This window comes from Lepidothrix coronata, unplaced genomic scaffold, assembly GCF_001604755.1.
Source record: "Lepidothrix coronata isolate B3197 unplaced genomic scaffold, Lepidothrix_coronata-1.0 Scaffold34, whole genome shotgun sequence".
Classification (NCBI taxonomy): Eukaryota; Metazoa; Chordata; class Aves; order Passeriformes; family Pipridae; genus Lepidothrix; species Lepidothrix coronata.
This window is the reverse complement of record NW_016690214.1, coordinates 3,223,387-3,237,519: the sequence shown is the minus strand read 5'-3', so window position 1 is coordinate 3,237,519 and position 14,133 is coordinate 3,223,387. Positions and strand designations below refer to the sequence as shown.

The 14,133-nt window shown below is 41.2% G+C and overlaps 1 protein-coding gene across 4 annotated transcripts in view; it reads right to left on the bottom strand.

Moving 5' to 3' along the window:
• Positions 1 to 14,133, bottom strand: part of TEX2 (testis expressed 2) — a 46,178-nt gene that overhangs the window by 5,204 nt on the left and 26,841 nt on the right. For all 4 annotated transcript variants that reach the window (XM_017811938.1, XM_017811937.1, XM_017811940.1 and 1 more), the window contains exons 3-9: positions 13,889 to 14,089; positions 12,359 to 12,695; positions 10,966 to 11,213; positions 9,469 to 9,618; positions 7,998 to 8,097; positions 4,066 to 4,198; positions 288 to 410 (exon numbers count right to left, since the gene is read on the bottom strand). In XM_017811938.1, the coding sequence (XP_017667427.1) occupies positions 288 to 410; positions 4,066 to 4,198; positions 7,998 to 8,097; positions 9,469 to 9,618; positions 10,966 to 11,213; positions 12,359 to 12,695; positions 13,889 to 14,089 (1,292 nt within the window). The remainder of the gene's footprint in view (positions 1 to 287; positions 411 to 4,065; positions 4,199 to 7,997; positions 8,098 to 9,468; positions 9,619 to 10,965; positions 11,214 to 12,358; positions 12,696 to 13,888; positions 14,090 to 14,133) is intronic.

Here is a 14,133-nt window from a genome sequence, read left to right as displayed (position 1 = left end):
CCCAGGACAGGTCCCTGGGCAGTGAGCAGTGCTCCCAGGACAGGTCCCTGGGCAGTGAGCAGTGCTTCCAGGACAGGTCCCTGGGCAGTGAGCAGTGCTCCCAGCACAGCACAGCACTCAGCACAGCAGCTCCCTTTGTTGGCAGCACGTGGCTCCACTGCTGCTCTTTGCTCTGCAGTTGTGTTTGCTTCCCTGCAGGGATATCCTCACACTCTGTGGGGCACAGAGCACTCCAGGATTGAGCAAGGTATAGGGTCTGTGGGGGAGGGAAGGATTAAAGAGCTCACCCTTCTGCTCCTGGAGTCATCTGCTTCTCTCCTGCTGGCTCAGGAGCATCATCTTCCTCTGAAGAGCCGGCGCTGGAGGATTCCTCATCACTGTCTGCAAGACAATACGCCCTTGGCCTGAAACTGAAACAATGCAATTCCCAGGTCAAATGTAATATCCTGAAATAGCTTTTCATCCTGTACAGCTTTGGCTGACATTACACGACTCTGAACTATCCCCTCCTCTTTTTTGTAAGCACTATCTGAAAGAACAAAACCAAAACCACTCTGAAGCCAGGCTGGCAGAACTACATTCGAACCAGAAAATCTGTTTTCCCCAGTGGAAGATAATCCTGCATGAAAGAGGTTGGCAGGGTGGTGGCTGTTCTACATATTCAAATCAAATGTGGAGATTATTTGAAATAATTATTATTTGAAAAAAATAATTCGGAAAAAAAATTCCAATTTAGAATTGAAAGCATCTCTGCTGCTGCTCGTGGCTTTCCATGGGTTGAGCAGAACGGAGGCTGGACAGGTAAAACAACCTTTGAATGCCATGGGGGAAAAGTAAAGTAATAAAATCAAACAAGGGCAGCTCTTAGGGTACAAAATACCACTCGGTAGTAACTAATTCCTAGACTTAAACCTGTGGAAGAATTTAGGTACAATCACAGGAAAAATTTCAAATCTTTTAAACGGATTAAAATGAGGGAAGGATACAGTGGACACACTTCAGTATGAACAGATCTCTACTGAAAGCAAGAGCCTAAAACAGTTACACAACACAAGCTTCAAAAGCATATGGCTTTAGCCCTGGGGACTATACCCAGCACTGTAATTCTCTACAGCATGTTCAGAATACAGTTTATAGCTGTGTCTTCTTTCTTTGTGTGCATGTGTGTGTTCTTGGAAGTGTATTTGAAGCATTTAATAACCTCACACAGGGCATGGACTGAGGCTACTGCCTGATATTCTGTACACAGAACAAACTGGTGGTTGCTGCATGAAGTCCTAATGAAAAAGGACAGCTCAATGCAGCTCCCAGTGCACAGGACTCCTTCCCAACTGGAGAATAACCCCAGGACCTCTCTACACTGCAGAATTTCCTACCCAGGGTATGGAATCAGAACTGTAAACCTCTTCTTACCCAGAGCTGCATTTTGTACCTGCAGAGAGTGAAGGCACACACCAAACTGAGCCACCTCCCCAGGGACTGGGGGGTGGTGGATGGTTCCTGTCACTGGCCCAAATAGCAACCCTGGAGCTGGTTCTCAGGGAGAAAATCACGTTTTTAGGTCAGACTCAAACTACACGTTTTCTACCAGGGTGTGACCTCGCTTCACTTTCCTGTGCAGGCTGTACCACCCAGCTCAAAGCATGCCCAGAGCATTCTCAGGGCTCTCAAAGGTGTCACCTTAAACAAGGTGTTTTATTTCCTAGTTAAAGGTGCCTCACCAGCACCGGCTCAGACCTCAGGATTTCCTTGCATTAAACAAAGCAACAATAAATAAGCTTGAGTGAGATTTCAGGGGCTCTCTGCATACAATGGACCATTTATATGGACACAAACATTGGCAGAATAAACCCACTTTGGAGCTACAGTATTGTTCCCGTGCAGATTGCACAATATTTTATGAATTGCCATTTGTCAGCTTGTTTTTATGTGGTCCAACACAGCCAAAAGGACTGATGGGGTGAGAAGCTGTGGTAAATTTGGGTTAACCTGCCTGAGTTTGCCTCATCTCCTGTATGACAGAACCTGTGCTGTATTAGTTTTATAAAACTGGCAATTAAATAGTTTCCCACCCTCTCTGAGAGCTCTATTTTCTTGAGAGGGCATTATCAAACTTATCTCAGGATGTCTCACTTCTGTTTCAAACAGTAAGTGCAACACAGACCCGTTTGTCTCCCTTTACACTGACAACATCCATGGACAGTTAAAGCCCAGAGCTGTTTCCCCCCTCCCTCTTGGGTGCCTCTCTTACACCAATTTGTGGTTACTGCCTCTCAAGAGATGGTTTGTTCTGGGCTCTCGAGGGACACAAATGAGTGTCAGCAACCAACATTCCTCACTTACAACATGATCATGGATGCAAACACATGCAGAACAGTTTGTCACAGCAACTGCCAACTGATAATTAAAAAAGGCAGTAAAATTAAAATTAGCTAACACAATGGAAAGCACGGATGAGAATCAAACTGTTCTGTACTTCTCAGTCGTTGCTTATTTTTTTATAGTATCCACTGTATTGAAGGGAAAAAACCTATCAAAAACCCCTCATTTAAACTAGAATACATTAGGCTGCTCTTTATGTAAAGCTGGTACCTGGCCCTGAGGTTTGAAACATCCCAGCCCCGAGCAGGGAGCAGAGCAGTTAATGCTGATACCTCCAAGCAATCGGTTGCTTGGCTACAGGCACTTCCATCTGCCTTGCTGGGGGCCCATTGCTCAGCCAGCAGCAAACTGGTTTTTAAATATGAAATCAATGCGTTCACTAATTATTTCTGAGGCCATTTCTGCACTGAGTAGATATGAAAATGCACAAAGAAAATCCTGAAGGGATGGGGGAAGGAAAGTAAGAATTTGATTTGTACAGACATTTCCTTATCCATCCCCCGGTTTTTTTTTTTTTGGGGGGGGGCAGGATTAAAGGGATTTTGAAAAATTTGCACCTACCAGTTATACTGATGTAAATTCAGAAATATTTATTTCAAGCAGTGACAATAGGAATCTGGGTCGATTTTAAATCCTCTGAATTTCTACCACCAGTGTATGAGATCATTCAGCCATTAGTTTTTTTTCACATTTATTTTCTTGTCATGACTGCACTGAAATATAGGGTTGCTGTAAGTATTACCTCAAGATATCTCAGAATAAATGGTTGGAGCTATGACATGAGCATACAAAGCATCCAGTATCTTCATTGTGAAAGACCACATTTTATTAATAGCTAAACAAATGGCCAGATTTAGAGACTATTTTCTCGATTTGTGCACACTAAATCAGAGACCACCTACTCTCCAGGGAGTGCAGATTTCTTAAGTACAAAGAGAACCCAGCACAAAAAGAATGAACACTCCTGATGGGAGGGATATCTGACAGGTGTCACTCACCAGGTTAATACAAATGGACAGATTGATGACACTCAAAAATTCCAACAACATCACAAAAATGAGAGGGAAGGCACAAATACAAGAGAGGTAAGTTACTGTATAGTGGTTCTTAATTAGTTTATCTACATAAGGCATTTCACTTAGACATAGCAGGGAAATAGAAGTGGGCTATGAGGAAAAATAGAGACTAAAGCAGTGGTGTGATTACTCCCATGGTGCAATAAAGCTATTGAAAAAGTCTCTTCTTAACAATTACAGCCTATTTACCTTCCCCATTGTTTACTCCTCCATGGTTTACAGCTGTAGCTGTGCCATGCTGTAGCAGCCTGTTACACGTGTCTACCTCCATTTCTGCATGTGTGTATCTCCAGTATTCAAGCTTTACTGTCTAAGACCCCAAATCAAGCCTAAGACAAACCTAAATTTTAGTTGCTGCACATTTAAAATCCTACTAAAATATATAAAAAAACAGTTGTATCACAAAAGCCTTTTATTAAGATGATTATCAACGGTGCAATAATCAAACATTAAAGCTGCACAGAAAGGCGATGTTCTACACTCATGTGTATGAAACCCCCCCAGCTCCTTTCAATCTATTGCAGAGCCAGAGCTGCTCAGACACAAGGAAAATCCCACTTTTTCACAATGAAAGCTCCAGCTTGATTCCATCACTGCCATCCCTTACCCTTCTCTGCCGATCTCACCAACTTTAAGGGCTTCACCAAGAGGCTCTTTACCAAGTTTGGTCAAGTTCATCTTGGTCTCCAGGGTCATTAGAAAAGATCCATTGTAGGACATTTCCAAATCAACCCACAGTCCTAAAATAAACAACACAAAGATGTCACTTTAAGAACAATCACAAAGCAAGCTTTCTCTTCATATTAAGCTCATGGAACAAAGTCAGATGTAAATCAAAGCCACCCTGAAAAACAGCAATCTAAAAAGAAGGAGTGTGATTTACACACACCTAAACTGCTTAAGAGATCTGAAATGAGATAAAGAACACAGAATACAATCAGGGATTCACTTCAAAACTATTTACAGCATTGCTCCAAGCCATACAGTAATGGGGACACTCCTCTACTGACGCTGTCCAAACAAAGCACAACTTGAAATCCCAGAGCAATATTGCTTGTGTCACATCACAACCTGCTGCCTCTTGTTTTTCCAATGGTGGATTGAAGGAGTATGACAAGGTTCCCTCAGTAACTGAGCTACAGGCATTCTTTCATTACTCACAACAAACAGGGTCATTACTTTGACAACTCTAGATGTGCAATATTACATTAAATCCTATTGTTGTGCAGAATATTCACCAAAAGAATTGTCTTGGGAATAGCTGCAAGATTAGGTCCTGTCTCTTGAGTGACCCCCTGCAGCCCCATGGACTAAACAAAGCTGGAGGTATTTGTGATTCAGATACTAGAAATCAGATGCCAATAAACACAGATTATGCATCTTCCTTTTCCAGACATTGCAGCTGCACAAAACCAGTACCTGGCACATCAACCACTGACACCTTCTACTTTCATTTACTTATTCAGAAGCAATTAATGAAAATTACTCTTTGGGTTTGATTCATCTGTAAAAGTCACATTTTATTAGTTAAAGAACTACTGTTTTCTGCAAAAACATGTCAGAAAAACAGCACTGTCCCTAATCCCACCATTTCTGTTTACAGAAATACAGGCAGCTCCCAAAGGCCAGGTCATTGACCCCCTGTGAGGTTCCATGCTGGAAGCAGGATGAAGGCAAGCTGGTGCTTTACTAACCCAAATCACTTTTTTCCCCTCACACAGTTTTTCTAACACTGTTCTAAAACCAAACACAACAACTCAAACACAAGCTTATATATATATTTTTTCTCTTTACAATGACAAAGCAGCAGTAAGATCATGAGAAACAAGGAAAACCAGCTAAACAGACCTTTTGGATAATCAATGAGTCGGCACAATTCAGTCATCAATGTTGTTTTAACAGTAGATCAAATTAAGCAAAGGATGCCATTACTGAGAGGGAAAATTCCTTCTGGCCAGAAAACGTTCATACGCATTTTCCAGAGGGAAAAGGGGAGGGAGAGGAGGGAGAGGGAGTGAAGAGTTGGGCAGATGGTACAATTTATTCAGAATTTTCTGGTTCCCTAGCCTTGAAAGAATTACAGTAATGCTACAGCATATGCTGTCACCCAAATAGGACTGTATTAACACAAACAAGATTTTTTTTCTAACATTGCCTGCTAACAAATGGAGTTACTTAGAGAAGCCATATAATAAAAAATATTTTCCTTGTAATCAAGCACGGGTTAAAAAAAAACCTCTGGATGCAACAAATCACTTCACAATTAGTAACTGTATTTTAAAGCCTCACAAAAGGCTCAAATGGCTCAAAAACACCTCAAATGACTGAATGTCTCAAACACTTAAAAAACCCAAAAACCTTAGAAATGTTCATTCTGGATACTACCCTGAAATTTCAGGGCTTTTTCCCCCCATATTCCCCAATAAACCAAGTGGTTTATCATAGGTCAACTTACCAACAAATGCATTTATCCTTATGAAAACAACCATTTCCAATTATCATACCCTTATTTAAGTCCTTTTAAGTATAATTACACAACAAGTTATTTCAGTAATTATTCACTGCAAGCTCTTAGAAACTAAGAGTTCACATGTCACCCAACAGGGTGGAAGAAGTTACAAGAATTAGCAATTCTCCCATAAATACTTCCTTGTCACAATTTAAGTGAACAACAAACTGAAGGAGTTAATTGATCTCATTGCTCTTTCAGCAATTAATCGAAGCCAAGTCTCCTAAATCCCATCTCATGATTTAGAATTCCAGCCTTTGGTTACAACTGCAGTTATGAGAACAGAGAAAGGAATTCAAGAAATGTTTAAATCCAGGCAAAGGGGAAACACTCTGACAAGAAGCCTGAAAAGAAGGCTGGTTTAAAAAGAAACCATGAAACCACTTGGCAAGCATCACAAATGTAACAAGTTTAAAACGTGTTTTGTTCTGTAACACAAAATAAAATTTGTACCAACAGTGAAGTCACTTTGCTGCTGGGAACACAGGAGGATTTCATCAGTACTTGGAGAACCTGCTGTCCCACGCAGGGAGCATATGACAAGAAGCAGCAATATGTGTTAGTTCCCTAAATACTGATTGCACTCCAGCTTATTCCATCTATTCAGTTTTCATTTCTCTTAAAAAGACACATTTTCTTCCTCGTGACAACAAAAAACACTTTGCTCTTTTCAAACATGCTTTGTTTATAAAGCTCAGTGGCAAACACACTTTCCAGAAGTTGAGAGCAAAGTACCCCGTGTTTTATAGATAAAGCTTTTCCCCAAAGACTTGCACGTCTCAAGGAGATAAGGGCAAACAATAGCTTTTGGATACATAACTAATGTTATGCATGGCCAAGAGGATTTTAGTAATTCCCCAAAGTCTGTTTTGTTCTCAGTTTTCTGAGGGAAAGGTTAGTGCTCACTCACCCCACGCCTTCAGTCAGATCTGAGTGGCACAGAGCTCATTATCTACTCAAACTTTGCTCTGTCCATGTTTGTTATTGTTCCAAATATGCTACTGAGACTTGAAGTTTGGCTCATTGCTGGTCTGCAATTTAGAGCCTCTCCAGAGGGTTTTAACACTTGTACCAAGTATCTTCATTAAACCCTTACCATCTCACTACCAATTTATTGGTTTTAGTCCCATTTAGAAATTATCTTGGTAACTTCACTTAAGAGCTGAAAGAGCAGTTTAAAACAAAAATAAGCTGCTTGCCATGCAATCCACAGCTGCACCACAACAGGTACTCCAAGGAAGTATTTCCCTTTATGCCAATTAGAAATTTCTGCACCTTGAGTGGAGAAAATCAGACACAATTTAAAATTAAAAAGCGCTCTGATTATGTCTTAGAGAAAAGACAGCATCTAGCTCTCCTCAGTATGTGGAATAAATACTTTTAAAGCTAAAAAGCATTATCCCAAGTTTTTCTGTCTTGTGAGACTACTTAAGTGACATGAGGATCCTCAAATATACTCCTGTGACCATATGCAAGCGAGAAAGAACAGAAAACAAACAGTTATGATTCATAAAGCAGCAATATGAAAGTGATTCAGCTTTAAAAAGAATCCATATTTAATAGTAAGGACATAAAATGATGCTATATTTTGAAGTCTATTTTCAAAGCAACACTGTATTCTTGTTTTCCAAGTTATTATATTTTCTGAATCCCTGTTTTCAGAACAGGGGAACTTCTCTCAGGGAGCTAAACCTGTTTTGTGCTATGGTACAGAATCAGGTCTGTCTCAAGATGTGCAATGCTCTCTGCAGTCCATGGCAGAGGATCAGATATGTGTCAGCATCTCTGTTGCATGCAAATTTTAGTTTAGTTCAGTAGTTATTGCCTATGGAAAGACATGATCACACTTCCATAGCTACAGAATTACTTTAGACCAAGCCTCACAGAGACCCCTCAGTATCTCCTCAGCTCTTATTAAATGTATTTTCCTCTAATTAAAACATCCACAAGATAACCAGAGCAAAATCCTGTTCTCCACAGGTAAAAAGGCAGGAACCTGGCAAAACCAGAAAAGGAAGCTTGTATTTTACCTCTGTGATCAATAGAAGGTTTGAAGGCCTGAAGGATCTTGGGCACTGCTATCCCCATGTCCAGCTCAGTCAGAGTCAGCTCATTCATGAAGTAGGGCAGCTGAAAGGACAGGAGATCAAAAATCAAATACATGTTATGGAACCAAACATTCATTTCCTGAGAGAGGAAAGGAAAACTTAAAGGAATGGACTGAGCTGAAGTGCCACCAGTGAAAGAACACACATAACTGCACATATTTCTTCCAATTCTAGAATTTCACAGTTATCAGTTTCAAAATAATTTAGGGAGAGATTCGGCATCTGAACTTGGAATGCTTTTAAAACTATACTGAAGTTCGAATGCTGACCTTAAACCTCCAGCATGCTTTTTAGTCAAAGCATGTAAAAAGCTCCAGAACGAAGCGTAAATCCTATTTCACTGTGAATAAAAAACAAAGACTTCTTTGAATTTTAAATTCAGGCACGTATTTTATCGTTGCAGTTGTATCAACGTCTCGGCCACTTTTTATTTTTGACAAATTCTTTCCCAGCACATTGACTTGTAAATCTGTATCACAGTCTTGGAATAACAGAGGCACAGAATCATGATGGTTTGGGTAGTTATTTACTTAAATTTCTAATTCATGGGAAATCTATCTTCTGTAAACAGACAGTGCTTTAACCCATTAAAATATATCCATTTCCAGTCTTTCCACTGAAAATGTTTCCAGTGAGGTGTTTGGGTCTCCTGCTGTCACAACAGTAGGAACAAGGTAGAATTGGGTTACTGCTCAGTTCCTAAAGCACAAGCAACACTATCTCACAGCTGGTGCTGGCAGCTACATTCCAGAGCTTTTGTCAGCAAGAAAAACATCTTCCTTTGCCTTTAGGAACAGGCAAACTCCTCCCCAAATACCAGGAGCTGAACAGGCCTGTGATTACCTTCTGCTGCTCAGAAGGGTTACAGAATGCAAGGGGAAGGCACAGGAGTCACTCTAAAGCACCTTCTGAGCTCGTGCAGCTCATGGAAGCTGCATCCTGGCACTCCACACACAGCTCTTCCCATGACTGTTACTGCCACTGACCTGTCCTGCAAGCAGGGCATGTCTGAGGTACACAGGAACACACTGGAACTGTGGTGCCCTTATCTCCTCCACCTTAAAAGCAATCTCCTATTTCCCAAAGCAGGTTTCATCATTTATAAGCAGTTCTATTTATCCCTGAAGTACATACAATAATACTTCTACCTTTCACATAAAAACCCGACAGACACAAATAGTTCATCCAGCTGTAGCTCATTTCAAAGTGAAGCAGCCAAGTTAACATGCTGAGATCCATGTGAGACTGAACTGGAATTCTGCATCACATTTATTTACTTGTCTTTTACATGTAAGCGTGAAGTAAGTCTTTCTTGTACTGTTTTAAAACTCAAAGACTGTTTGTTTCATTTCTCTCACAAGGAGTGTGTAGGGCAAATCTCCAGATTAGGTACCTTTATTTTGCTTAATTTCATTTGGATCTTCTTTGACACGAGATCAGACCAATACTTTTCTCCTAAAAAATCCCAAAATATTCTTCCAAGCAGAGCATTCACCCAAGCCTCCTGTTCTTCCTCTTCAGCTTCCTCATGGGCATCTGGCAACTGGAAAACACAGAGCAAGTTATTGAGCCCTATAAATTCTATAAACTAAGGGCAGAAAAGGCCTGTTTTACACTGGAAGTTCAGTGTTGGAGCCCAGGTCAGCTCAGAACACAAAATGCTCAGCAGAGAGAGGAGCTTTACAAACACATCAGCTGTGCTGCCACGGGCCTGTCATCGTCCTGACATGCAGCAGAGGGAACGAGACCACACAGATATAGATTGACCTCTGGCAATGAAATGAGAAAGCTGTATGTAATTTAACCCCTGGCAGAAAAAGCAGATAAACCCAGAGCAGGCAGACTTATAAATGTGTCTGCAGCAGAGATACTCTCTCTTCCCAGTCAGATCTCTACTCTTCCTTTGATTTATCAAAAAATTGGAAAGCAAGACCCCATCTTACATCCTTAAATCCAGTTCAGAAACATCACAAACAGACGATAAACAAACACAGTGCAGGGAAACACACTCTGCCTTTCAATGTTTGTAAACAGGATTCAGGAGACTATTGTTCCCTCTGCTGCATTAAAGGTTTTGTTTACAATCTAAGAGGATTATGTCTTGGTTTACTTGAGAACCATCTCGAAACACCTGGAAATATTATAATATTACACATTCAGATGCTGCATCACTGCCTACACACACAGGAGCAAAGGAAGCTGAAATAACTTTGGGTGTGTGCACACACTACCATGTATTGCATTAAACCCAGGAGGTTTCCATGAAAGAAAACACAACACATTGAATGTCTCTCAAGTGCCTGCAGCGACAGAGGAATTCACCACCTTTCATTATTCCAGGCAGAGCTCCCGAAGCCAGCAGAAAAGCAGTGCTTTCTAAGACAGGCAGGTAGATGCTACAGTTCTGAACATCATTTCTTGGCAGTGCCTGCTCCCCAAGGCTGCAGCCTCCTGCTGCCAGAACTGCTGGGTGAGGAGGTTCTGCTGTGACGCAGGTTTTCCTGCCAGCTCTGCTCATCTATTTATAGAAGGATTTCTGACACGTGCCACATCCAGCAGAGAATTCCTCACTGCTTCAGGGGCTGTTGGGGTCTAGAATATTTGTTTTCCTGGGGGACCACAAGTTGTGTTTATTTGTATGCTATGCCACGGCCTCCTGCTCCTTTCTGGACATTGTATGAAAGTCTGGAAACCAAGATGCATGAGAGGAATTACATTTTTAAATGAATGGTGATCAGACTTAACATTAAGGACCCATTTATTAAGAGTGTTGTACTGAATATTAAGGTTCTGTTTACTGAGAGTGATTCAACTGCACTCCAGGAGGCCAAGGGATTAGTAGGAGCTGCAGACATTGTTACTGGTGTATCCTCTGGAGGACAAGCATTACCTTTTTCACAGCTGTAGGGCTGCTGTCTGCACTGAGCACTGGGCTACCTGAAGGGCTTTTCTTTTCCTGTGGAACACACTTTGCCATATAAATGTTGTAGTCCAGGAGCATTTTCTGCCTCACGTTGCCAGTCAGGTCCTTGTGCTTGGGCTGGGCAGTGATTTCCTCTGCATTCCCCTTGCTGCTGCTCCGGCTGTGCGTGAGAGCTCCGGGCTGACTGTCAGCTCTGCTGTGTGCTGCCAGGATCCCTAAATTAAGAGGAATAATACCCATTTAACAGAGAATAAATCTGACAGCCATACAGCAGAGTGTAGGATCAAACACTAAAGGAATTAAGTTGTTTTGCAGATTTAATTTATTCTGAAAAAACCCCCAACATTCAGAGTAGTGCTTTCTCATTTTGAAGGCTCAAAGTAAATCCCACTCCTGTATGCTCAGGTGGTCCTAAACCCAAAGGAGCCAATCCTTGGGATGATTCAGCACTCAGCAAGATGTGGGACTGGAGGAGTCAGCTGATCAATAGCATATTTAAATATGGACACTCACATATGTACAACACATGGTAGAATTCCCAACAGCCCTGCTGGGAATGCCTAAAATAAAAGTCAGGTGATTAAAATGTACCTATGACTAAACTTTTTTTTCCTAATCTAATTATAGGCTGTTACAATTAAAAGTACTATCAAAAGCATGTAACTATTAGAATTTTAATTAGCCCTTAATTTTGCATTTGCATTTCAAGAAGTTATATGCCAGAAATAATGATGTTAACTAATTTTTTAAAAGCTTCTCAGAGAAGAAAGACAGAAAAGTATGAGTCATTCAGGTTTAAAATTATATCAGAGGATGGTTTTAAATTAATTTTTCAAACATTTGATCAATACTATAGACTAACACATTTGGTGGTTTATATATATATATATTCAGATAGATAGATATATTAGTGCAGGACTTCATAAACAAAAAAATGTGTTTTCTTGTGACACTAATCCATGAGAAAGCTCTTTATCATTTACAGGGGATTAGAGTGGAAGGAAGGATGGAGGAGGAAAGATGGGTAGTAAGAGATGAGTCTAATAGTGCAAATGTTGATGAGAAAAAAGTAGTTTGAACAATTCATCCTTACAAATACTACAGGAGTTATTACAGTCACTGAAAAATAGTGCATTCATATAAAATAGTTTAAAAATAGTAACAGTTGAAGGCATACAGCCAAATATACAGCCAAGAGAGGAAAAGGCAAGGTGGGAAGGTGGGAATGAGAGGCCAAGATAAGGAGCAGAGGAGTGTCCTGGGTATTACTTGCCTGAAAAGATCACTGTGGTTCACCAAAACATAACTTTGGGTTGTTCCTTTTAACAGACTCTTATACCAGAACACAAAATGTGAGTACCTGACTTGCTCGCACACAGACTCGGTGGCTTCTTCGCTTCAGACCTCAGCCTCGAGGCGAGGAGGAACCTGCGGAACCACTCCTCCTTCTCCCTGCCTGTCCTCCCAAAGAGATAAAGCACTTGATCCTTTTGGCTACTGCACTTTGCCCCATCCTGAGGTTTCTTGGATTCTTCACTGTTTGAGTCCACTTTTTCAGCAGAAGACTTTTCCTCTGCGTTCTCCTTCTCAGTCTGGGCCTTGGCCATGAAATCCTCCTGTTTAGCGAGTTCAATGCAAATCGGGTATTTCTTATTCCAAATTCGTTTCCGTGCCAGACTCTTGGGAACCAGGGAAATCTGAAGGATAAACGAAAGGGTTAAATTAACTTTTTTTTTTTTTCAGTTGTATCCTCTATGTTTTGATACTCACACAGGAATGCAAGAGATATAGATCCCATACTGGATCTGCTGGGTTTACCTGATACAGCATTGCTGGTGGATGTCCAACCCACTGCTATCACCAGGTCTTTGGTGACAGCCATGGCCTTGGAATTAAAACAAAGGCCATTTGAGCAGCTTATACAATCATGTGGATTAGAAACTCTGTTTTCATTGAGGAGATCTTATTCTCATAGATACAGAGAAAAACCAGAAAAACCAAGAACCTTGTTTCTGTGAGCACGGGGTAGATAATGAGAGTCTAAACTGTGTTTTAAACTCAGCTTTTCAGGTTCATCTCATGAAATTGAGCATTAGGAGTCCTTTCCCATATGGACTCAAGGGAATGGAGGGAGGTTTCCCTCACTGTCACCATGGTCCCTCTGTCCCTTTCCCTTCCACACTCAACTGAAGCCTGGTTTCCTCCCACATCTGCACTGCCAAGGCCCTCGATTGATGCAGCACATTAAGAAAATCTATTCTGTTAATAATGAGCTATTGATGTATTACTTAATACAATGCCAATGGAATCAACTTCATGTGGCAACTCTTCACAGATTTGAGGGAGGCAAACAACACGTAGGGAAACTGCCCCAGCATTACTGTTGATGTTCCAACTGCAAAAATCCCCATCTCCTTCCCTGCACAGGGGGTACCTACAGCAAGTCATGGCTTTCCAGCCACCTCTTGCTCTCCCCTTTCACATTCCCATACAATGTATGGTTCCCCCACTGAGTGAAAAGCAAATGTTGTCTGAGCTGCCTTGGGATAGAGACAACCACCAAAGATGATGAATTTTGGTGTAACCCTCAGAACAGTCCTGCAGTAATCTCGTGTGTGGGGAACGAGTCTCTGAGCTCCCATGAGTTACCTTCTGCTCTGAACTGACAGAGAAAAACCATGCTTTTCCCTTATTGTGTAAATATGGGCTTTTTTCTAAATCCTGCTCCATCTCCCTCCCCAGCCCAACCTTTTGCAAGTTAGTCACGACAACAGTTTTGTTTACGTAACGACAGAACATGAAAATAGAGGAGCAGAAAAAAAATTTCAAGGTTAAAAAGAGGTTGCAAAGTGTTCTTTGCTAAAATCAGGTATAAATAAGGCACACTCACCCTGCTCTCTGTCAGTTCATAAATCTTCTGGCTGACATAGGTGACGTCAGGCTTTGGCTCATTGTACAGAGCTCTTCTAGAAATGTTTTTATTGGGTTTGGAGAGTCGCAAGGTGCTTCCCTCGAGCCTCACGTACACAGAGTGAGTCAACGTGGCATGGTATGTTTCTGGATCATAATTATAAATCTCATTCATCCATCCCTAGAGAAGAAAACACTTGTTAACAGGCTTTTAAGCTGTTGGAA